We start from the raw sequence: 27,484 nt of genomic DNA, 5'->3' as shown, positions 1-27,484 counted from the left end.
AGTCATCTATGTAATGTACAACAAATTCTCCATGCCTATTTAAAATTGTGTGTAATGCGCGAACCAAAGCAGCGCATGCACTTTGTAGTCCAAATGGTACTACCCTAAATCGGTACACCACTCCGTCGATAGAAAAAGCGGTATAATTTCGACATTTTTCTGCCAAAGGTATTAACCAAAAACTGTGTTTCAAATCGATTTTGGAGAAAATGTGTGATCCTGTGATTCGTCCAAAAATGGCTTCTATGTTCAAAGGCGCTTCGTATTGCGCGATTGTGTGTGAATTAATGTTTCTTGTATCTAAACATAATCGCAAATCACCATTTGATTTTTTTACGCATACTATCGGGTTGATATATGGAGAGTCACATCTTTCGATCACCTTGTCTTTGATCATATTTTCAATTTCCTGTCCGACGCTTTGCCTGTATTTATACGGGATTGGATATGTTTTCGATTTAAAATTTTCTAAGTTTTTAACTTTAAAAGAATGTTCATAATTTTTAGCCACTCGGCTTTCTTCATTAATAAGATCTCCATAATTTTCTAAAATCTTCTCTATTTCCTTCTCCATGTTTTCTCCACATATTATTTTTCTTTCATCCTCAGTTTGTTCACATGTGTTCACTGTCCGTATTACTTCTTCACAAAATTCTGGATTCTCGTCCATAATTGCCATTTCTTCTCTGTCCTCTTCCGTTATTTCTTCTTCTATTTTTTTTTTATCTTTAATTTCTATCTGGTATTCCGAGCACCATGTTTCGGCTCCTTCCATTTTTCTGCTTATAACTTCCTTTTTTTCCTGCTTTCTTTTCGAACTCTTCTTCTTTTTTTTTATTCTCTTTTCCTCTTCGGATTGATTTTTTTCTTGAGCTTTCGATTTATCCTCTACCGTCATATTGATTTCTGTATGTTTTTCTTGTCCATTTATCCTTTCAGAAAATTTTCTCCTATCTGTTTCCTTTTCTTCTTCTATGTTGTCTGGTTCTGCTCTGATTTCCAGTTGATTTTCCGAAAAATTGATGGTGATATGTTTTTCACTCAATTCATCAATTCCCGCTATCATATCATGATTTAGATCTTCGATCACCACACATTGCATAATATAGAATTGGTCTCCCACTCTGATCCGTACTCCTAAACCTTCGTTTACTGTCGTCAATTTTTTATTATTTGCACCCACTAAAGCAACCCTCGGAATCTTATACACAAATCTGTCCATATTTAATTCTTTTACTAGTTTTTTATTGATTAACGAAATTTCCGATCCAGAATCAATCAGAATTTTAATCGCTTTATGTTTTATAAATGCATCTAAAAAAATTAGATTGGAATTAGAATTTTGTTTTTCGTTTCCCGCCAACTGTATAAACTCTCTCGGGTGACAAAATATACCGGAGAGTTTTTTACTTTTGTTTAGTGGATGCCTTATTGAAAATCCTGTCTGGATTCATTGAATACTTCTTCTTCCTCCTTTTCTATTGCCACATGATTCATCTCTCTTCTGTTTTGTCGTTGGAATCTCTGATTATTTCTATCGTCCCTTTGTTCGTTCGTATTCCTATTCGGAGGATTTTGTGCATCTCTATTCCTGTTGTGATTTTCATTTGTTCTATTTTGTGTATCATTCCGGTTATCGTAATTTTGTTGTCTATTGTAATTATTGTAATTTCTCGGCCTATATTCGTTTGTTGATCTGGGATGTCGGTTTCTCTGGTCATAATTTGATGAATACCTTCTTTCCGGTCCATTATATTGGTCATGTTGTCTTCTATTTCTCATTTCTTTTCTTTTCGCTTCTTTTAATTGAAGGAATTGGCACAAACTATCAATATCTTGATAGTTTCTCAAAATCACGTGATCTTCCAACGTTTCCTCAAAATGTCTGCTGATCATTTCTACCAGCTGTTCGGTAGAATATTTGTATTCTAGATATTTTGAATTGTTATATATCTGCAAAGCATATCTTTCTTCAGATATTCCCATTTTTTCGTGATATTTTCCATTCTGTAGCTCTTGGTTGATTTCTCTCTGTTTATTTTTCCCCCAGAAATAGTTGAGAAATTTATTTTCAAAATCTGTCCAATTTTCAAACTCATCTTCCTTGCTTTCATACCATAACGCTGCTCCTTCTTTCAAATGGTTTCTAATTGTTTCTTTGCAATCGTCAAAATATCTAATATGTTGTAATTTGGTTTTCAAATTTTTAACAAACGGTACTGGGTGTGTTTTCCGAATATCCCCGCCAAATTGTATTTTCGCCTCGCTTGTTCCATGGATGATAACTTCTTTTCTCTCTACCCCTCTTAGTTCAATTTCTGCCATTTGTTTTTCATTTTGCTTTAATCTTCTTTCTACTTCCTTCCTGTCTTCTTGTAGCGCCATTTCAAATTTTTCTTCTAACTGTTCTAATTCCTTTTTCTGGACCGTCTTACTATCTTTCATTACATTTTCAAGTTTGCTTTCTAATTCCTCCAAATTATCTTTAATTCTCATTTCTTGTTCTTTCATATCATGTTTAATTTCATTAATCTCTTCTATTTGTTGTATCAGTTCTTTCTTTATCCCCTCAACACATCCTCTAATTTCCTGTTCATAGTTTTCCAGACGCTGCTCTATATTGCTCATTGTTTGTTTTGTTTCCCGTTGGTTTTCTTCCAATTTTAGTGATGTTTCTTGTTGATTTCTATCCATTTTCTGTGACTGGAGTTGCATTAGTTGTAATATTTTATCTATTCCTGATAGTTCTTTTCTCTCCTCAACTATTGTCACATTTCCTTCATTATCCGATACTTCTTCCAAAATTGTTTCATCTTCTCTGTTATCCTCCTTCCTTTCCTGCATTTTACTTTGTCTCCTTGTGACAGACATGTTGTTACTTTTTGTTATTGTTTTTGAAATTTTACAACACTCTATATGTTTCAGAACACGACAATATTTCTCCCCAAATGTATTAAATTTTCACGACAAATATCAAATATGCAATCAGTAAAATTCAAATAATTCAAAATAAATATCAAATGTACGATTGGTAAAGAAAATAAAATCAAATAATTCAACAGCAGTAAATATCCACTAACTACGATCAATCAATAAATCAAATTTATATTCCCTGGAAAAATTGTCAAAATACTTTCAAATTCAAATTCCCTCAATGTTATATGTTTTTATCTCTGGATCACCTGTACTTATTCCAGATCTCTTTCCCTTCCTTCAAATGTAAAGCTGCGATATTTTCAAGCCCCACGTTTTGGAAGCCAGTTATTGTGATATTTAAAGTCTTGGTGCGCCAAGCAATAATTAGCTAATTAATTTTTTTGATTAATTAAAATTATCTAGATGATATGATTATGACTCTATCACAATTTTTAATTCTTTTTATCTCAGGGTTAAATTCGTGCTTCAATATCTATGCTATTACATGTGAAAGGTAAGGTCCAGAGAATACCGGAATAATAAAAAACACATATGATCTAACACTATATATTGAAATTAAAATAATGAAATAATTCACACTCAAAATTTTTCAATAAACAAATCTCATATAATGATTCTCAAAAATTTTGTTCTACGTACGTGAACAATCAAAATTAATGGTACAAACAATATTAATTGAAATCTCAAAATTCCGAACTATTCTAACTCTCCTAATCAAAATATTTATATCCTTTCTAAATTAAGTGTAAAAATTGTGTTATCCATAAAAGAAAAACTGCAGAAAACAAAATATCTCTCTCTGATGATGAGTGGTCCAAATCCTTGTTCCTTGTAGACTATATTTTCTCCTCTCAACCGCTCCCTATGTAATCAGCAATCTTACACAGATTGTTGCAAGTATATCGTCCTTAATGATCTCCTTCAAAAGCACAAATCATTCAAATTATGATAGCCTTTCTCCTCTCGATAAACTGAATCTCTCGTTGGCCCGAGTGAAAAATGACTCTTGGAATATCTTCTCTTTACGATAAACTGAATCTCTCGTTGGCCTGAACAGTGACTCTTGGAATATAAGTAGAGAAATATGACTTACAATATTTTGCTGCTTCAGCTCCTGTCAGATACACTAACTCCACAAAAACTCACTAACATTCAACACTACTGCTTGCTACTTCTTTGGAACCACCAGAGAACAATCACTGTTCCTTTTACAGACTTGGAAAATCAACTGACTATCTCTTTTCTCTCCTCAATCTCGCTAAACTTTTTTCTACATACTTATCCCGCCTTTTTCAATCTCCGCCAATCACAACTCGTCACAATTCCCCCATTTTTTCATTTCGATAACAAACAAATTTTTACCTATAATTATAAATTTCCTAAAACTTATTTACAAATAATATTTTTCTATAAATCTTAAAAACTAACAAAAACCTCTTTCTATAATCCCTTCTATTGTCTTTAATCACTGCATTAATGGATTTTGAAAAACCCCGTTCAATTCTTTGGCTTTCACTTAAACTTATGCGGGTCACTCCAGTATAACAAAGAAATGATTGATGTAAAGCTTACAATTTGTTTAGTACAGGTAATTCAAGAAATTAATAACTCTCCTTCTTCGAAATGTTTGTTGGATATTATCCTACTTATCTGAATTATTTTAATGTTTTTGAACTTTGAAATATTTTTAAACAAACCAATATTTTTCTCGATTTTACATATCATAACAATATATATATATATATATATATATATATATATATATATATATATATATATAATATATCTAATATAGTAACAATATATATACTTATATATTATATAAGTATATATATTGTTACATTTTTTTTATAATTAAAATATTAAATTATTTTTAATCCTTTTACCCCTGTGGCTGAGACGCCGATGGCCGTATTTGCAAATAATATGCGGTTGGTCGTGTTGACCATTAGGAAATTTTATTGGAATTTACCGACTATCTCAAAAGATGGAAGGTCCGACTTATTATCCTCGTTAATCCTCGGTTAATTCTTTCCGGTTTCATGCGTTTTCTTTAGATAGATTTGTTAAATATCGTCGAAAGCACGTCTATAGTAATTTTTCTGTAAAAACCTAATTCCGGAGATTTTATTTTCGTCACGTTCCAGGTTACGATTCGTTAGAACTTTACCTTTTCAGAAATGGATACTGTCCTATCATTTTTGAGTGGGAGATATCCCACCTTCTTGGGTAGTTTCGTAAATTTTTAGAGAAGGAACACCACTTTTGAGAGGGCAGTCTTTGAGAACAGACGCTCGCTCATATTATTGTCTCTGTGTTACCTTCTCTGTGCATTTTTTTTCGTGTGTATACACTTATATAGTTTGAGTTTCTAAATCTAATACTATGTTAGATTCAATATAGTTATAAAGTACCTTTTAATTTTAATTAATTTCAGTGCTTGATACAAGTAAAGTATTATAGTAAAGTATATTACCTTCCGTGCAGTGTTGCAGTCATCAAGATTTACTGTAAGTTATCATAATCAATTACCTTCAATTATCTGGGCGAATAATATGGTTATCCTATTATCTTCAACTATCTGAGCGAATCTGCGTTGGATTATTTCTTCTCTTGTAGTTAGGGTTAACTACTGATTTTGCTTTCAGTTTAAAGAACATTTAATATTTGCTTACGAACTTTCAATCAGATATTAAGAACTTCTAGATTACGAATATTTAAGTCTCAGTTAATCATTAAACAACAGTGCGAGATAGATAATTAACTTAACCAAGTGCGGGTTAGTTAAATTTTTATTTCTGTAATTTTTTTGTATTCTTTGTGTCCACCTAATATATTTATTATTTGTTTATATAGTGTGTTGACCAAATTTATTTAATAATTAACTGTTGGTATCTTTTCTTGGATTTGGTCGCAGAACCAAAATATTTTTCCTTATCTTTTTTCTTTTCTAAGGTTTCTTAATTTTCTCCTTAAACCCCAAAAAAAATAAGTGGCGCCCTATTCCTATCTTATCTTATCTTTGGTAATTTTACCCATCTATCTTTTTGTTTATTTCGGTATCTTTTCTAATACGTCTTATCCTGTCATATCTTTACTTATTTCATCCGTTGGACCCATTTCCGGTTCCAAAAGTTAGTTTCGAACCCACGACTCGCTCTCCTCCACCAACCATCTGGCTGTCTTTCGCAGTGTCTCCATTGGTGACCTTCCTAGCACCATCCAAAAAAGGTTTCCGAGGTTACAATATATATATATATATATATATATATATATATATATATATATATATATATATAACATATATATTTATATACATATAGGTATATATTTATATATATATACATATATATATATATATATATATATATATATATATATATATAAACCAAGCAACTTACTAGGTAAATAGTAGGGAATGCATTTACATTTCTCGAATGTGTAGTTTGACTGACATTCCAAATTGCAATTAGTCTGAGTGTAAGACCTGAAACAATAAAGGCATTTTAGATATATTTGTGGTAACTCGAGTTAAAATATCTTGAATATCAATCTGAGAATTGCGAATAAAACCAGCAAAATCCGTCAAGCTTAATAACAGACCAACGATGAAAAACCTTTTTTACTAGAATACGTGATTCTAATTTCCTTTAGGACAGTGAATCCAAATATGTTAATTACTAGAAGGCAGTACCTAAATTTGGAACCAGGCCCCAAAGAAGACCCTCAGCCTAACTGATTAGTGTATGCTTTCGCCGCTATGTATTGGAGCGCTTGCGTCACTCAGTCAAACTGTCGCACAATGAGATGACAACAATCGTTTTAAGCGCCATCAAACAATTAAGACCGACCTACTTTTTGATTGTTACTGACAGAATCATCATTCAATCTTCGCTTATCCACTGCTGGACATAGATCTCCCTCATAATTTTCCATCTATTTCGATCTTGTGCCTCTTGCATCCAATTCCTATGACAACGTTTTAGATCGTCAGTCCAACGTGTTGGTGGACGACCTCTGCTTCGGTAGGCATCATCTCTTGGTCTCCATTCCAGTATCCGCTTTGTCCATCTATTATCTGTCATTCGAGCCACGTGACCTGCACTGACAGAATACTGAAAGGTAAATGATAATCTCTATCTCTATATACCTTTCTATCTCTATATGTTTAATGGGAAGGATTGGGGATCATGTTTATATCCAAGTATTTCGACGTTTATCGAAAAAGTTATTTTAATTGTTAATCTGAAAGTATGGTTGCTTAAATCGGACCCCCCATGTTTAATGTAGAAATGTCAGTTTCCACCGCATATAACGTATTCTTTTGGTATTCTGTTTCAGAATGTCTAAGCGAAAGCCAAAGCAGAAGGGGTGGAGTCCATCAAAAATGAAAAAAGGTATAAATGCTATTAGAAGTAAAAAAGATGGGTTGGAAAAAAGCAAGTAAGCAATATAATGTTCCGGAAACTACGCTAAATAGATTATCCAACATGAAATACGCGCTTCAGAGGAAGTACTGACTGTTAAAAGGGGCAGACGTATGTGCTTGTCATTTATTGTCTGGCTTTGGATGCTTCGTTTTTTATACTTACCGTAGTAAACTGATGACGAATGGTTGTTCAGTTGGCAGAACGGCATCGAACATACGTTTAAAAAGAACATCACAGAAAAAAGTGGGTTCAACTTTTTCAAAACTTTATCAAGCTAAATTGTCAAAAAGCAAACGGTGTAATACATTTTACAGCAGGGCCCTTGGTTTCAGCAAAGAAAATACAGAGAAATTCTACAACCGTTTAGAGCATGTTTATGATAAAGGAAAGTTTACCCCAGCCAAAATTTATAATATGGACGAAAGCGAAATCACTGTGGTACAACCCAAGGTGCGAAAGTAATCGAGAAGAAGGAACTTTTGTAACTATTGTCTGCTGCATGAATACTGGTGGTTCTTTTGTACATTCTCTAATAATTTTTCCGCGCAAAAACATGAGTGAGCAATTGAAGAAAGTTGCTCCGTCGGGGACGATATTTGCAGTGCATCCTTCTGGTTGGATACAACTTAATGTTTTCACCCAATAGTTTCAACATTTCATAGACTGGTGTCAATCGTACAGAGGAAAAGCTAGCGTTACTCATTTTGGATGGGCACTTTAGCCAAACACAGAACATTGACGTCATTGATATAGCTAAAGCAAACCACGTTACCGTAGTGTCACTGCCTCCCCAGTGTTCACATAAATTGCAGCATTTAAATAGGTCGCTCATGAGTCCTTTGAAAACCTACTACAGCGACGAGTCAGACTGTGGCTGAGGAAAAATCAATGTGCTCTCTTCACTAACGATATAATTGAATTATTTGGGAGAGCCTATATGAAATGCCCCCTTAACAGGGATTTGTTCCCAGGTGCAGAATACATTGAAGAGGCGAACAAAAAACCATCATCTTCTTTGAATGAGACCGGTGATAGACAACCAGGCGGATCATCGACATCTTATGCAGCACATTTAGGCGAATCGTCAACATCTTTGGGATTGACTCCACCACCATGTCCTGCCCCGAAAATAAAAAAGAGGACCTCAACTAGAGTTGGAAAGCTTGTCAGTCTTCAGTCATTACTGCTTGGCCCTGTAAGGCACAACTAATGGAAACGTAGTAAAGAACTGTTTCCTCTTTAATTTATAACGATGGCCTCTTAATCTTTCGTCTTAATTTAAACTGAATTTGGTGTTAAGTTTCCCAAAATTATATTTTAAAATACTTCTTCTTAGAGTGCCATATCCCTACGGAACGTCGGCAACTACCATGCTTATAATATTGTTATACTGATCTCGGTCTTGCGCTACGTGTAGCAATTGGTCCGCTGTCAAACCTGTCCACTGCCGCAAATTCCTCAACCAAGAGAGTTTCTTCCGTCCTATCCATTTCTTTCCTTCGATTTTACCGTTGAGAATTAGCCGAAGGAACTCATATCTTGGTCCTCTGATTATATGTCCAAGATATTCTAGTTTACGCCTCTTAATAATATTTAATAGAGTTCGTTGATGTCCCATTCTTCGAAGAACTTCTTCGTTTCTGCTTCTGCTAGTCCATGGAATTTTTAGTATCCTTCGATACAACCACATCTCAAACGCCTCGATTTTATTCATGATATCGGCGTTTAAAGTCCAAGTTTCACATCCATACAAAAGTACAGACCACACGTAACATCTTGTAAACTTTTCACGGATTTCCAAATTTAATGAGTTATTGGATAATAGAGGCTTGAATTTTTGAAATGAGTTTCTTGCCTGTTCAATTCTACATCGAATTTCGAAGGATGGATCCAGGTTTTGGATAATCCAACATACAAGGTATTTGAATCTCTGAACTCTCTGCAGCGGTTGTTGGTTTAATATCAGTTTCCGATATCCACTTTACTGGTCACCATGTATTTAGTTTTATCGATATTTATCGACAGTCCCCAATTTGTGCATTCCATGTCAACTCTTTTAAAATACGGAAGGTCATAATTAGGTCGCCTCTCGAATATCGTAAGATGAGCCATGGATAGATAGTATGTAACCGATGTTTTCGTAAAGAATTGAACAGCTTTTATTAATTCAGAATATAACTGAAAATCAGGTGTAACGGATGTAGGATGACGTTGGTAGCACTGCTGAAGCACATTTTTGTTGATAGCTGATATTTTGTAACGTCACTTTAACAATTTCTGTACCTATATGTGATTATTACAATGTTTAATCTTGTCTGCCATTGTTTATCATATAAAAACAATATAAAAAATTGATGTTATTCATAGAAAAATTAGTAGATGTTTTATCATACGTTTTTTAATGTTTATTAATTATGAATTAATTGTTTGTAAATTATATGACCATTATATATATATATATATATATATATATATATATATATATATATATATATATATATATATATATATATATATATATATATATATATATATATTTACTATTTAAATGGGAATAAGCCACAATTAAAGGTTAAAGTACGTTTATTGACGTTTCAATTTCCACTTCGGAAATCGTTCTCAAAATACAAACATTAGTAAATTAAACAAATTTTGTTTTTTTGTTACTTAGTGAAACATTTTTCTAATAATTTAATTTTATCTGACTCATCTATATTGACAATTCAGACATTATACATTTTAAAGTAGACGACTTTAAAATGATATTGCCAATATTATTGAGTTACGTTCCTGGGACGACTTTACTTATAGATAGTTCATTCGATTACATGAAATCAACTTTTACTTGAGAATATCCGTCAGAAAAGATCATAACATGTAATTCGTCTTTAAAAAGACAAATACATGCCATGATGACAGTAAAATTCTCCTGTTAGTGATTCCATAGTAAATTATGAGATAAAATTAAATTATTAGAAGAATTTTTCACTAAGTAACAAAAAAACAAAATTTGTTTAATTTACTAATGTTTGTATTTTGAGAACGATTTCCGAAGTGGAAATTGAAACGTCAATAAACCTACTTTAACCTTTAATTGTGGCTTCTTCTTCTTCTTCAGTGCCTTATCCGGTCCGGATGTTGGCGATCATCAAGGCTATCATGGTTTTGTTGACTGCTCTGCGAAACAGCTCCGCTGAGGTCATCCCAAACCATTGTCGGAGATTTTTCAACCACGAGATACGACGGCGTCCCGGTCCTCTTCTGCCAAATACTTTACCCGGCATAACGAGTTGAAGAATTCGATATTTTTCTTCGTTCCGCATCACGTGGCCGAGGTACTCAAGCTTACGTTGTTTAATTAAATTAAGCACTTCTTTTTGTTTTGTCATGCGCTGTAGGACCTCAACGTTGGTGGTCCACAACTGTGGCTTATTCCCATTTAAATAGTAATTACTTTAAAATGCCACAAGAAAATAGCTTCAGAACAATATATATATATATATATATATATATATATATATATATATATATATATAATATATATATATATATATATATAATGTAAGTATGTATTTTAGTTAGGTAACTACCTTTGTTTATAAGTACATGATAAAGTGTTAAAACAAATTAATTAGTTTTGTTGCAATTCCAATATAAATTTATTTGCTTACTTATATTATACCTACATAGAAGCTAATACAAATTAAAAAAATGATTACCGTTGAAAACAAAAACACTGTTCTCAACATTTTTTTACAACTTTTGTTGCCAACTTAAAATAATTTTAGAAACTTTTCTCACCAACATGCGTTGACGATCAAAAGTTGACAATTTTTATTTGGTGAATATTTAGCTAATACAATACACTTTCATTTATTATGTTACCTTTCGTGGAACCTAATATTTCACAATAACAATTTTTGTGTACGAAATAGATGCCAATTCGTTAATTATGCTGGAATATGTGAACATGAATAATATACATTGCAACTGATAAAAAATATAAACAATACAGGTGTCATTTAACAATCATGCCTTAGTGGGCACGTCCATCTCATGGTGCTAAAAGATATAAACAAGCGGAAAGCCCGCTCGCACAAGCACTAATACACGTCAAACAATGTCATATCGTGAATGGGTTAATGCCTAATCCTAAAATTAACAAACATGTATGTTTTTACTTAACAACTATTTACTGTTCTTAAAATAGGCACATTTCTAGATTACAATTAGAATTAGATTAAAAAATATTTTCGTATCGTTAAATCAGTCATCTCATTAACAAATACTAACGTCATTAGAAATAATTACGATTCATATCAATTTTCAGAAATGTTCTCTTTGTTTACATCAGCGACTTCTTAAAATAACCACCATTATCAAGATTAATACAAAGGGTAATTCATGACAACTTCGCGCACGACAAATCCCAATTAAAACGTAGTGACTAAATGTACATTTGGTGTTTTCCTAATTATTATAGTTAATGTCTGCGTGTAAAAGGTCGCTAATATTTTACAATATTGACTACAACCGTTAGTTACTGTGAAGTAGTGAAGTTAATAACAGTTTTGGAGATAGTAGTTCGTGTGCTTTTGTAGGAAATGTCGTGAATAAACTGACTTTTTATGTGTATTTTGTAAAGAAGTGTTCAATTAAATTGCAAGGAAGTTTTCTTTTTTATTTATTTATATATTACATTGATATTATAGCCATTCTGACATTCATTGATCTGACATCAAAAGAAAAATAAATACAGAAAGAAATAGTTAAAATAGCAAACTAAGAGAAAAGTAAAGGAAAACAGATAAAAATAGGCTATAATAAGTTGTTCGTGAATGGAAAAGAATGGATATGGGATGAAGAAAAACAACAAATAAAAGAAAATACCAAAGAAAAATTGCCAAAAAACTAATAGAAGAAAAACAACCGAGGAGATATGATACCGAAACGGCAAGGCAACGGAATACAACCATGGAAAACGTAAAAATAAACACAAAAGAACGGCAACAATCCAAGGACGTAATAAAAATTGGAACTTGGAATGTGAGAGGTACTTATGAGCAGCGAGCTTTAAGAAACTTTGAGCAAATTATGGAAAAATATACAATAGATATCCTTGCCGTGCAAGAAACGAAACAACTGGGAAATGAAATAATAAAAATAGGAAAAAGCTTACTGTTCAAGAGTGGGGCGACCAAGAGATATTTTGGAGTGGCATTCATGGTGTCGGAGAAAGTAAACGAAGCAGTTGTAGATTTTCAACCAATATCAGACAGAATATATTACTTGAGAGTAAGAGGAAAGTATAGGAAGATCAGTATCATTAATGTACATGCGCCCACTGAAGATAAAAATTTAGAAACCCAAACAGAGTTCTACGAAAAGATAAGCAACCTAATAGAGAATATATTGGAAACAACGATATAAAGACATTCATTGGTGACATGAATGCGAATATCGGAAAAGAGAAAATATACAGACGAATAACAGGGGACGAAGTTTACATCAGGAATCAAATGAAAACAGGAAAAAGTTAATAGAATTTGCTACAGAGAACAAAATGAAGATAGCTAGCACAAGGTTTGATCACAAACACATTCATAAGGTAACATGGACTTCTCCCGATCGAAAATAAAAAATCAAATAGATCACGTTCTAATTGAAAGCAAACATGATAAGGCAATAATCGATTGCAGGAGTTACAGAGGAGCAGATACCAACAGTGACCATACACTAATAATAGCAAAACTAAAACAAAAACAACCAATAATTCCAAAACCTGTTTGAGATAGATTAAATTACCAATTAGAGCGCCTTTAAGAAAAGCGGGTTTTAAACAGACTAGAGGAAGAAATAAATAAAAAACTAGAGAATCCAGTCAAACAGGATATAGAAGAAGAGTGGCAGACTATACAGACAGCCATGTCGAAAGCAGTGGAAAAGTGTATAGGAAGAGAGCATATAAAAAGACAGCAAAACTGGTTCGATGAATAATGCTTTGGTAAGAAGAAACAAGGCAAAACTATAAAGAGATAAAGAAAATACCCAAAATCCGATCGAAAATTATGAGGCAAGAAGAAGAGAGTTAAAAAAATTTGCAGAAAAAAGAAAAGAGAACAGCTAGAAAAGCAATTGAAAAACATAGAAGAAACCTACATAAACAAAGAACTAAAGAATTTCTACCAAGAAGTTAAGAAAACCAGAGAAACTACAAAGAATAATCCACAGTATTGCAGAAACAAAGAAGGCTTACTTCTAGGTGAAACAACAGAAAAATTAAACAGATGGGCGGAATATTTCGAAGATCTTTTAAATACAGACCAACAAAAGGAACTTGAGGGAAATGAGAATTGGCAAGAAGATAAAGAAGGGACTTGCGAGGAACCAACTTTGAATGCAGTCAAAGAAATAATAAGTTTCATAGTTCAAGATAGAGCGCGGCAAATAGTCATTGACTTCAATCCGATCAGCCACAGAATACGTATTCTAAGAAGCAGAGGAAAATTCTTCACTCTCACTATAATCAATTCACATGTACTAACTGAAGAAAATTAAGAACAACAACAGGCTCAATTTTATGAAGAATTGGAATCTCTCCATAACACATGCCCTAAAAGTAACACCAGAATTGTGGTTTATACCTATATTGGAAGAAGAAGAAGACTTACTTACCAAGCACATATTGGTAAATTTAGCGCACATATGACAAATAAAAAAACGGAAGCTAGACAATTTACTTCGCAGTATAAGGAGATATGGCGGTTGGTAACACATACTTCCCCCATAGAAAGATACACAAGGTGACGTGAACATCGCCCTATGGACTCACACAGAACAAAAATCGATCCTACTGATAGCAGACACTTTTCTAATCTCCTAGATGTCTGTACACATGGTAAGTTTTATTCTTTGGGGCTGCTTTTTGGACGCTCATATCATCGCGTTAGTTAACTGTCTATAGAGCGATATGTTTCGAAAAGATTGTAGTTACTGCGTGTCGTTTCCATGGTAACCGCCTGCCTTTATCAGGAGTTATAAAATCAGTCTGAAATATAGTGCGGGCGCTTAAAACAAATGTAATTATTGTAAAATTATTAAATAATTATGTCAATTGTCAATTGAATATATTTGTCAGCTGTATGTTTGTTTGTAAAAATTAATTATTGTTATTTACCCTTTGTAATGTATTGTCCTCTTTGCTTACACACAAAACTTAACTATGATGTAGCCATAGGCTATTTTAGTTCGGTTAGGTAAATATATTTCAATGGAATAAAGTTTCAACAGAAAAGTGTGAATATGAAATATGAAAATATGAACTTGGTACAATTAATTACAATGCCAGGGAGATCTTCTGACTGGCAGATCTTCTCAAAACAGATGGAACACGACTTCTACGGGACACAAAAAAATATGGAGAATGATCAGGGGACAAAGAAAAGAGATGAACGAATTAATAAAACGAAACACAGTCAGAAGGAAATATGAGCAGACTACTTTCGATCTCCACTGCTAGAGACTCAAATTAAATCGAAACGCAACCATTTTTGTATATTTATCGTCCTTACTCGACGCAATGAGTACAAGAATGATGGTAATTTATATGGGTAAATTGTTGATGCATAGTGAAATATAAATATTCCCAGCATCGCTCTTAATGGCTTGATTAAGCGTGAGTATACAATTTACTTTAACTGCTATCGACACTGCTATCGAGTCTTCTTACAAACTCTCTCTGATGACGGGTAGACCCAGAAACACGTGTTAGGGAGTGGTAAGAGACTCAAATTAAATCGAAACGCAACCATTTTCGTATATGAGAAGACAAATGCTCACCAGAGGAGAGTGGAAGAACGTTTTGAGGCAGGCTATGGCTCACACAGGGCTGTAGCGCCAACTGATGATGATGACAATTAATTGTTTATACATACATTTCTAAGGAGGCGATGCCTCATAGCCCGCCTCACTAGCCGCCACTGATTAATGATTATAATTTTTATTATTATTCTAAACTGATGTACGATTATTAGCCGTCTTCTATCTCTTGCTGGATGTAGGTCATCACTAATCAATCATTAATCAAGAATAATTTATATAGAAACATGTAGTTTTTTTAATGTTACGATTAAGTCAATCAAAAATATAGTTATTTCTTAATTTTAATTTAAAATATAAAAATCATCGTAATTTTGGAATGATAGGGGTTTTAATAAATTCAAATAATGATTGAACCTAATTTTCTTTATTGCTACGGTTGTCGTCTTGTGCAAAAGTTGGGAATGAGGTAGAAAGTTACAACAGCTTTCTCAAAAATTTAAAAATAAATTTAAAAGTATTTTGCAAGATGGAGAAATCAATGTATCGATCTTTTCTCTCTAGAAGTTGAGATTTTGTTTCATAAATGTTTAATAAACATACAGAAATGTAGTGTTCAGGTATTTGGGTAACCAGACAATGTTTCTACATGTAAAACTCAGAAATAGGCTTTCTTCATCTTCGAAAAGCTACGCTGACAAAACCTAAAAATGGTAAAATTATGATAATATTAAAATTTTAAAATTAAATTAATAAGCATTATGATTTTTTAGATGTGTTAAAATAGTGATTAGTCGTTCTCGACTGATTCTGATCAAAGCACTGGATTCTTACTGTGGCTCGTAACATACACACACATAGAAACACACACACACACACACACGCACACACACACACACACACACATACACAAACATCATGCTCAGTGGACAAATTACTGACAGCAGCACCATAACTGGCTCATCACATCCCCAGAGAGCTGACAAACTCTGGAGGATGATAACCTTAACACTGATAATATTTCGTCCCAAACCCGTGGGAACAAAAATGGACAGCGAGATGGAAAGAGAAAAAAAATTGTTCAGAAATAAAAATCCAACATAAACGATCACGAAGGCGGCTCCGGTTGCAGACCCTATCTTTGGTCTATATACAGTGATGAGTGCCTTAAGAACCGGCAAAATAACGCAAAAGATAGAAAACATAATACGTTGTGAAATAAAAAGAGATGAAAGTAGTAGAGGTGGGAAATTATCGATAGAAACCTCTAATTTACTTTACATTACATCGATAGTTGGGAAACTATCGACTATCGATAGTTTCCCACCTTTAGACGTTAGCTTATAAGCTAGTTGACTTCAGTCATAATATTACAAGTATGACGTCGAACATTAACATTTTTTAAATTTCGCATAAAGTAAAAACTGATTGAAGGCAATAAAGCAAATGTAAGTAAACAGTTTAATTAGTAGTAATTTGATAATTAATTCTGTGTTACAGAATACAGAATAACAAGCTATGATAATTCTGTATTGAGAAGAGTGTATGCGACGTCTCAAATCACAGTTTATTATTGATCAATACTTTAATTTTGGATAAAAACATACTCGTACTTAAACTGTTTTTACTTACATTACGTGATACGTATTACTATGACTGAAGTCAACCAGCTCATAAGCTAACGTCTAAAGGTGGGAAACTTTCGATAGATCTAATGTAATGTAAAGTAAATTATAGGTTTATATCGATAATTTCACACCTCTACTAATTTCATCTCTTTTTATTTCACAACGTATTATGTTTTCTATCTTTTGCGTTATTTTGCCGGTTCTTAAGGCACTCATCCCTGTATTTAGCCGGGGGGTTGCCTCGTGAGAAACAGATTCTAAATCAATTAAAAAATGCGTACCTGGGACCCTCCCACAGAAGAAGATTGGGAAAGTAAATTCAAGCTAGCGGAGGAACAGGCAAAACCAGAGGGTAAATAGAGACCTCGAACGAATACCAAAACCCCTCAAAACCAAGAGTCGCTAAAAAACCTAGGAACTCTAACGAGCAGACTAGGTCATATAACAATTCATAAAAGTGTTGTCATGTTGGGCCTCCGCTATATTAGTCCAACTGAATTTTCATGTACATGTTTCCCCCAAAAAAAAGACAGATTGGACTTTTTAATTTATCTTAGCACAGCACAGTCGGGTCTCAAATTACATTACGATGTCAGCATTACTACCATGTGAATTGAGTTATAATGCATCTATTAACTATATTAGATTTTAAATATGCGACTTGCATTCCTTATACAAAGTCAGAAACAGTAAATATCTATTATATAACGAAAACATTTCGAATCTAGAACAGTCACTGAATGAGGCTCCTACCGGAAGTCAAATTCAACTTCTACATGTCCAAAAAACAACTTTTAGCGCAAGGAATCTATGGATAAATTGCGCTAAGGAATATATAAAAATATTAAATGTTGATGATGCGAGGGCTACGGCGAGCCTGTGGTCTTCACCCACGTTCTCGAGAAAGAGACTGATGAACCTATTATTAAGACGGCCTTAAGGAAATAAAATCAAGACCATTAGACTGATGACTGTTGAAAAATAGGAATATCGTGGATGAAGCACAAATTCTAATCTACTCGATCGATGAAGTCTCCTACAAAATATTGGGAGTGCTCATTTCAAGACGTATTACAGACTTGGAAAGGTATCCTTAAAAATCATCTGATGGTTCCACTGATAGCTCCAAACCATAGTTCTGCAAGCGACTATCCAGCATAGTAAGGCAGCTTTGGCTGAACTTATTGTTGTTATAAGAATTATCGATGTACTACTGTTATACAAGAGCTCTGGGTTTACCAGGGCCAATTCGAGCATTGGTAGAGAACTATAGCGTATCTACGGAAGACGTGTATGATGTCAAACGACGTATTAAAATCCTGAATGATGAGCTGCCTTTTCAGAGTACTTTGCCTTTATCAATGGTAAAGATGATGATCACAGAGGGGGAAGTGTAAAGGAGATACTTTATGCATAAAATAGCATGTGAGACGATTTTTCAGACCACATATATTTTAAAATAACAGGTAATTATCCTATCAATAAAACTTATCATAACCCTTGAAAAACAGACTGGGAAGCATATCCAGAAGACCTAAAAATTTTTTAGACAGTGTAGACAAGGGATGATAAGGTATAAACTGAACCCAGACAAGGCTGTCTAACAATTTCAAGAGGTTGTCAGGTTAACGTTGGAAGAGGAAAGCGTACGGAGTTAGTGAGAAATTCTAACCGGAAATTACCATGGTAGAATGGCGGAGTTGGAACTTTCTAAATTAAAGAAGTAAAACTAAAATTTAATTTCGCCAAAACATCAAGCGTGTGGGGTGATTAACGCGAAACTTTGAAAATAATAAGGAACTAAAAAGGACAAAAGAAAACCATGGAGAATGCATTGTGAGAAGGTAGAACAGACTACAGAATTGGTAAGATTCCGTAACGTTCTATTCAACGACACTTAGATAAGTTCAAGTTTCCATTAAGTTCTATCCAGTCACTCTTATGAAGAAGTGAAGAAATTTCTTTTAGGGTCTCCTGGAATGGAAATTTATCAAACACTTTTACAGAAGGAAAATGACCTCGGCAAAAAATTATGCAAGATACTACAGACTAGCTTAGAATCGGAGTACAGACCAAAAAAATGGAAGCTCACCGGAACAGCTTTCATATCCAAACCTGGCAAAACCAGATAGAAAGTTCCTAAGGCTCTGATGTCAATTGTACTCCAAAGGCTCTAGAAAAACTGCTCGATAGCCACATAGGGATTGGTATAATTGGCTGAAGGTCCTATACATTACGGGCAGTATGTGTATAAAATATGATTCTAAGAAAACGGCTCTGCACCGTTCTGTAAAACCAAGAGGTGATGTTTGGTGCACTACTCGATATAAAAGAAGCATCAAACAACACTTCCCACGAAGCAGTAGCAAGAGCGATTCGTCTAAGAGAAATAGACAAAAAAAGCTGCAGATTCGTAGATTTCACGCTTAGGAGCGAGCCGTATAGTATACGCAATATTACTAAAAATAGAGTGTTAGCAAGAGGTTGTCTGCAAGGAATATTCTTACCCCCTCTCTTGTGGAACCTGGTTTTGGATGGGCTAATAGCTACACTCGGTAACAACAGACATCATGCCTTGAGCTATGCCGATAACCTGATCATCTTAACGGCATAGTCAGAGATAGAATGCAACATGCTTTGACTGTAGTTATAGAATGGACTTTAAATGTAGGATTTAACATAAGCCCTCAAAAGTCATAAAATTGACCAAAAAGGGGGAATTTAGAGCGAATAGGTCCTGTATGGGTGACGGTATAAAAGTCGGAGATGCAACACTGGACAGAGTAGAGAAACTCATGTATCTCGGCAGTAATATCAATGAGAGCTGGGATCCAACCGCAGAAATTAAAAGCCGAACAGAACAAGCCCGAGCTGCCTTTGTAAAAATGAGAAACGTACTTTGCAGTCACGATCTTAGCATTGACCTTAGAGTTCGAATGACATCTTGCTACATCTTTCCTGTCCTGCTGTATGGAGTGGAAGCGTGGACTCTAACAGACGACTACTGAAAATAAGCTGGGTCGACAGGGTTAGAAATGAGGAGGTCCTTAGACGGCTGAACCAAACAACACAACTGGTCAATATAATAAAGAAACGCAAGCTGGAATACTTCGGTCACATTATGAGACACCCTGAAAAATATGATCTTTTACATCTGATCATTCAGGGAAAGATCCAAGGTAATCGTGGTCCTGGTAGAAGAAGAACATCATGGCTGAAAAATCTCAGGCAATGGTATGGAAAATCAACTACATCGTTATTTAGAGCTGCTGTCAATAAAGTTACGATAGCGAATATGGTAGCCAACATGATATCCAACGATCGATAACGGTCATGGAACTAGAAGAAGAAGAAGAAGGTCCTGTATGTCTGAATGGTAAACATCTAAATCTGGAGGGTGAAGTAAAGTAAAAATGTGGTAAAAATGATGTATATTGGATTTATAAATGGTTGTGCTGGTATAATATAAATCAACTAATCACCATTTAAATATAGAAATAAATACAAAAAGCCACCATGTCCAACGATTCTGCGACTTTAATTAATCGTTCTGGAGAGCCAAAAAAATATAAAACTTTACTAGAATTCTGATAGTTGTTTTAGTGATAAGACTGTCCATTAGTGGAAGTGATAGTAGGTACTGATAAACAAATAAAAACTGTAAGAGTATGTAGTCAACACAAATAACACCGACAAAATGTGTATGTTTCGATTTGTTGACCAGCTACCAGTTGCTTATTGGAAGGTAGTAATATCCAGTATGATTCAGTCATTGTTTTTATATCTAAGGAAAAAAGTACCAATTATGGTCTACAGCTGCAGTTTACATCATCATCATCATCCAGCTCCTCGCGTCCTCTGCTAGACATAAACCCCTCGATACGCCCCCAGGAAATAATTGATTTGCACAATTTGGATCCAGTTATACTTTATTCTTCAAGGGTTCTTCTTTCCAGCAATTACTGAATCCATATATCATCCTTGAGCCATGCTACCAGTCCTGCAAATCACCATTTTACCTTTGATATTTCTTCTATGAAGTATTTTAATGAAATATTCCTGTTATTCTACGAATCTCTTCGTTTTTAACGCAGTCTGTAAGTTTAATTCATAATATTGATCTTCTTATTTTCTGCGTGAGTCTTAATGTATTATCATTATTTTTAGTGAGAGTGTGTCAGATCCGTATGTTATAACTGGAAGCATGCATTTATTTATGTATTATCATTATTTTTAGTGAGAGTTAGTGTGTCAGATCCGTATGTTATAACTAGAAGCATGCATTTATTGTATCAGCAGGTACGGCAGTAGTTCGGATATAATAAAGGATTCTTTGTAGACAGTGAAGCCTTTTTTATTTAATAACAAGTCAGTTAGGTACTCAATACATTACAACACACATGAATGAAAATACAACATGTTGCATTTTCAATGTCAATAGTAAAGAACATCTTCCAATGTAACGATATCACTTTTGGTTTTAGTTTTTTGATACCAAAATATTTCGTTTATCGTTTATAAGATAAGCAATATTTAAATTAAGTACCTTTCTAATAAAAACACACACGGTTTCATTTAATTCAATCCTACTCAAAATTAGTTAGTTCAAAAATGGGTAAGGCTTGTTACAATATCCAGCAACAGCATTTATTATACTGATCATTATGGTATAAATCAGTTCGATAAGGCTTAAAATGCTGAAACCTAGGAACACTCCAAGAAGTCCGCCAATATATGCTAAAAATAAAATTATTAGATGGGAAAGCTCTTTACGATATCAGAGAACGAGTATTTACCTACTAGATCCGTAAAATAAAATAAACGGTCCTTCATAATTTTATCAAACCAGCTTTCTTTAAAGAAAATGTGTACCATTACGAGTCCTGACCTATAAAAAATCAGAATGAAAGTTGTTTACTATACATTTCCACAACGTTAAACATTTTTTGGTGTTTTTAGTCCACTTTCTTAGGAAATTTATTTTCTGTTTATAGAATAGAAGAGAAATATACTTTACTTTCACTGAAAATTGTACAATTTTATGGACAAAGTTTACAAAAAGTCAAAAAAAAACAATAACAATTAAAATTTACTAAAATTACATAAATCGACAATATCACAAAATAAAAGATAATAAAATAGACAATACATTGCAAAATTTAAATAAATTGTTAATTGCATAATAAAACCTTACGATATAATAAGTTTAAGTTGCTGCATGTGAAATAAAGGGTGATTCATTTAGAAGTACTTTTTTCAACAAGAAAAAACAATGAAAAAAATAAATTTTATTTGAAAATATTTATTATCGTACAAAAGAACCATTCTTTACAATTACTTCTTAAAAATAATTTCTTTTAAATGTTGGCCATGACTACGATTAAGTTGGTTCATTCTGAGGTTCCAATTCTCGATGACTCGTTCCAGCATTTCGATTGGTATTTCCCCAATGACTCGAGTAATATTGGCCTCCAATGCCTCAATCGTAAGGATGAGTCTAGAGGTGAGATGTCACCGGATCTAGGCGGCGAATTCCCTGGTCCAAAGCGTGAAATAATTTGTTCACCGAATCGTTCTCGCAGTAAAGCCATGCTTTCACGGGCTGTATGGTAAGTGGCGCCATCTTTTTGAAACAAAATGTCGCCCAGACCACGAGCTTCAATTTCAGGTACCAAATAGTCCGTTATTATGGCACGATAACGGTCTCCATTCACAGTAACATTCTGGTCGGCCTCTGTTTTAAAGAAATATGGACTAACGAATCCACCAGCCTATAAATCACACCAAACAGTTGTTTTTTCAGGGTGTAATGGCAACTCTTAAACCTCTTTGGGTTGTTCGTCACCCCAAATACGGGCATTTTGTTTATTAATGTACCTATAAGCCAAAAATGGGTTTCATCTGAAAACAAAATTTTTCTCGAAAACAGTGGATCTTCTGAAAGCTTATCAAGAGCCCATCGACTGAAATGGTGACGACTCGGAAGGTCGGTCGGCTTCAGCTCTTGCACCAATTGAATTTTGTATGCTTTTAATACCAAGATCCTTTCGTAAAATAGGCCAAGTATTTGGTATATGACACGCCAAGCTGTTGAGAACGGCGACGAATCGATTCTTCGTTTTTTTCGAGTACCCTATCCATTACCGCTGCTGTATTTGCTTCAGTACGTGCTGAATGTGGTCTATTTGGTCGCGTGTTATCCAATAATGAAAACTTGGTTTTAAACTTACTAATCGTAAAGCGAATTGTACGGTCGGTAGGCCGATTATGTGGACCATAAATTGCTCTAAGTGCACGAAACACATTCCTCATAGAACTCCCGTTTTCAAAGTACAACTTAATAATTTCTAAACGCTGTGCCGGGCTAAGTCTTTCAATCATGAAATGTCAAACAATACTGAACAAAAGCGAAATGTCAGTTTGACAGTATTCATGCACGATCTCCAATCAAATCCTCACTAAAAAAAAGTACCTCTAAATGAGTCACCCTTTATTATATAAAAATTCTTTAGTTACTTGTACGTAAACGTACTGTAATTTCGTCTACGTCTTTCAGATAGATGGGATTTTGTCAATTGACGGAACTTAAGGAAAGAAATAGCTTGACAGTGTAATTCCCAGGTATTTTATTTCCATTACTTGTTCAATACTGATGCCATCAATTTTACATCTAGTTGGTTCTTTGCTGACTACTATTGTTTTAGTTTTCTCAGATGAGATTGTCATATTAAATTCTTGTGCTCTTATGTTAAATGTGTGGACCAGTCTTTGCAGACTATCGTCATCATCTATAAATATTGTGAAACAAAGAAATAAAAATACTCTGTTACCCAGAGTATTTTTATTTCTTTGTTTCCCAATCTGTATTATCTTTCTTTATTAACGCTTTTGATGATTTCATCCATGATCAAATTGAACAGCATGGGGCTCAATGAGTCCCCTTGTCTTATTCCGCTGCCTATTTCTATAGTTTCTGTAAGTTATCCATCTATTCTGACTTCCATTTCAGAAGATGGATTACATCTTTGAGACTTACTCTGTCAAACGCTTTCTTTAGGTTAATCAGACACAGAAATGTTGCTCTATCATACTCTAGTGATTTCTCAGTAATTTGCTTTAAAACAAATATTGCATCTGTACACGATCTTCCACTACGAAAACCCTGTTGTTCATCTGCTAAACTTATCCCTTGATTTATTAGCACTTGTAAAATTTAAGTTGTAAGTTTCAGCGTAATATTTAACAAGTTTATACCTCTGTAGTTTTCTGGCTGTTTTTTATCTCCTTTTTTGAATAGTAGAATTAGTTTACTTGTACTCCATTTTTCCAGTATTTTATTGTGTTTTATAATTTTATTAATTAATGTTGTTATTTTTTCTGTCATTGCTGCTCCACAATATTTCAGTAATTCGTTTGGTATCCCATCTTTACCTGCTGCTTTTCTGTTCTTCAGGTTTTCAAGTATTTTCCGAACTTCCTGTACATTTATATTAAGTTCTTCATTTGTGGTAATTTCTGGTGTTTCCGGTTCTAGCGTCGATTGTTCTTCCTCTGCATAGAGCTTTTTTAGGTAGTCAATTCACGTATCCTTTTCTATGTGTTTTGGTTCTATTAGTTCCTTTACCTTCGTCATTTGACCTCTTATGAAGCGCCATATTTCCTTTTGCAGACCGTACAAATCATATTCCATTTCTTTTGAAAAGCGTTGTGATCATTTTTTTATTTTTCTTACAAGTGCATGTGTTTCGTTTCTAATTGTCTTGTAATTATGGTATGACTCCTTTGTTTTGTTTGACATGTATTTTAGATAAGCTTTTTTCTTTTCTTTACATTTTTCCTTCACTTCTGTACAAAATCATGGAGTCCTTCGCCTTGGGAACGATTATTTACATTTCTTTCACCAACCAAGAACTTCCTTGGCCAAGGCTAAGGTATTAGACTTAATTTTTTTCCAGCTTTCTTCGACTCCATCACTTTCTGTGATGTATGTGTTTCTGCCTTTTTCGGTTATTATTTTTTGGAATGTAGTGACCACTATCTACTAGAAACCACATTCAAAAGCAAAAGAAAAGAAATAAAAAGAAATGAGAACATAAACAGAAAACACAAAGAAATAATAAAAATTTATAAACTAAGGGAAGAAACAACGAGAATAAGATACTCAGAAGGACTAGAGAAAGAGATGGACAATGAACATGAAATAACAGAAACAATAGAAGAAGAATGGGGAAAATTTAAAAATGCGATGATAAAAACAGCTAAATCAATATGTGGAACCACAAGAAATAACAACAGAGGGAAACGAACATCTTGGTGGAACGATGAAGTAAAAAGAGAAATAAAAGAAAAGAAGAAATTATGGAAAGAATACATCCAAGACAAAACACAACAAAAATATGAAAATTATAAGAGACAAAGAACAAAAGTTAAAGAGATAGTTAAGAAAGAGAAAAAGAAAAGTTGGGAAAAATTCGGGGAAAAAATGGAAGAAAACAGCACAGAAAACGTAAAATTATTTTACAGAACACTGAAAAACCTAAGAAGCAACAAAGAAACGAAACTGAAACAAATAATGAACAAGGAAGGAACAATAATAAACGACGATAAGACAATAATGGAAAGATGGAGGGAACATTTTCAGCTGATACTGAATGGAAATCAAGCGAATACAATGGAGAAGGAAAGCCACAACAGGAGAGTATCCATGAGAAACACGGAAAATACAGAAACTATAGAAAAAGAAGAACTGGAAGAAGCAATAAGAAAGATAAAGATTGGAAAAGCACCAGGAAGCGATGAAGTAGCACCAGAAATGATGAAATATATAGGAGTAAAAGCAAAATAAAAATTGTTATACATATATAACCTAATATGGAAGAGAAAAGTAATACCCAGAGAATGGACAAATGCAGTAATTATACCTATATACAAGAAAGGTAACACAAGAGACTGTAGGAACTATAGAGGTATATCACTACTATGTGTAGCAGCAAAAGTATACGAAACCATAATAGAAAGGAAAATTAGAAAAGAAATAGAACATAAATTAGAGGATGTACAAAGTGGATTCAGGAAAGGACACAACACACAAGACCATATATTCACCATGCAACAAGTAATAGAAAAAGCCTTAAAGAAAAATAAAGAAATACATCTGAGCTTTATAGACATGGAAAAAGCATTCGACTCAGTCAAAAGAAAAGATATGGGAAAGCCTAAAGAAGAAACAAGTAAGTGAAGAACTGATAGAAGCAACAAAGAGTATATACATGAAAACAACAAATACAGTAAGAATGTTAAATATACAGTCAGAAACATTTGAAACAACCCAAGGAGTTAGACAAGGGGGAAGTCTCAGCCCAATAATATTCATAAATGTAATAGATGAGATAGTGAAAGAATGTAAGAAAACATTCAAGAAATACTGCATCGGTTGGAACAGAATGCAAATGATAAATGCTGAGACGTGTATATTTGCAGACGACATAGTATTAATTACGGAAACTGCAGAAAAACTGAAATACAACTTAGAGAAATGGAAGCTAGAAGCAAGCAAATACAACTTAAACGTAAACAAAGAGAAGACTCAAATAATGAAAATATCAAGGAAACAAGGGACGGAAAATCAAATAGAAGTAATGATAGACCAACAAAAAATAATACAGACAAATTCATACAAATACTTAGGAACAGTAATCAACAACAAAGGAGACATCGAGGATGATCTTAACAACAGAATGGAAAACACAGGAAAACTATTCCAAGCACTAAATAGAGGATTCCTTAATAACAAAGAAATATCAACAAAGACCAAGATGACAATATACAAAACAATATATAGACCTACAGTGACATATGGAGCAGAAAATTGGATATTAAACAAAAGACATCAGAGCAGAATTCAGGCAGCAGAGATGAAATACCTCAGAAGAACGATAGGAGTAAAAAGAACTGATAGAATCAGAAATGAAGAAATAAGAGAAAGACTCAAAATCAAACCGATACTCGAGTCAATCAAAGAGAAAAAATTGGCATGGTTCGGACATCTAACCCGGATGGACAATAATAGACAAGTAAAAAGAGTGTGGGACGCAAAACCAATAGGGAAGAACAGAAGAGGAAGACCCATTAAAGAATGGAACAGTGACATCTCGCAGCTACTGCAGAGTAAGGGTAAGACTTGGCAGGAAGCAACACAGATGGCATCCAATAGGAAGGAATGGAGAAAGTTCGTTAAGAGCTAGGACACCTCAAAAGACTGTCAAATATTGTTATTTAATGAATTGTATTTTAAACGGCCCAACACCGAAAGGTACAAATGGGTCTACTGATTAAGTAAAGTAAAGTAAGTATTTTTTGGAATAGGTATCTTGTGGAGTTATCGTGTAAGCTTTCGACTTTTATCTTTGTGGTCTATTCTGGTGTTTTGATATCACTATATGTGTTTTCATTCGGATTTTGCACAATACCAATTTATGATTGCTTCCTGTTTCTGCTAATATTAGTGCTCTTACATCCAAGATTTGAGGGGTCTGTAACTCTCTATTCGACAGAATTTAGTCTATCATAGATCTTTGTCCTTTACTGTTTTCAAAAGTGTATTTGTATTGTTCTTTGTGAGGGAAAAATGTATTATTAATAAGTATCTCGTTTATGCTGCAGAGGTCCGTC

General features: G+C 33.8%; 1 protein-coding gene across 1 annotated transcript in view; it reads right to left on the bottom strand.

Annotated features, from left to right (window-relative positions):
* Window positions 1–27,484, bottom strand: part of LOC140447311 (pickpocket protein 28-like) — a 74,174-nt gene that overhangs the window by 13,405 nt on the left and 33,285 nt on the right. The window contains exon 10 of the mRNA XM_072539905.1: window positions 6,339–6,424. Coding sequence (XP_072396006.1) covers window positions 6,339–6,424 — 86 coding nt within the window. The remainder of the gene's footprint in view (window positions 1–6,338; window positions 6,425–27,484) is intronic.

This window comes from Diabrotica undecimpunctata, chromosome 8 (assembly GCF_040954645.1).
Source record: "Diabrotica undecimpunctata isolate CICGRU chromosome 8, icDiaUnde3, whole genome shotgun sequence".
Classification (NCBI taxonomy): domain Eukaryota; kingdom Metazoa; phylum Arthropoda; class Insecta; order Coleoptera; family Chrysomelidae; genus Diabrotica; species Diabrotica undecimpunctata.
The sequence above is the reverse complement of the archived record's forward strand: the minus strand, read 5'-3'. Positions and strand labels throughout refer to the sequence as shown.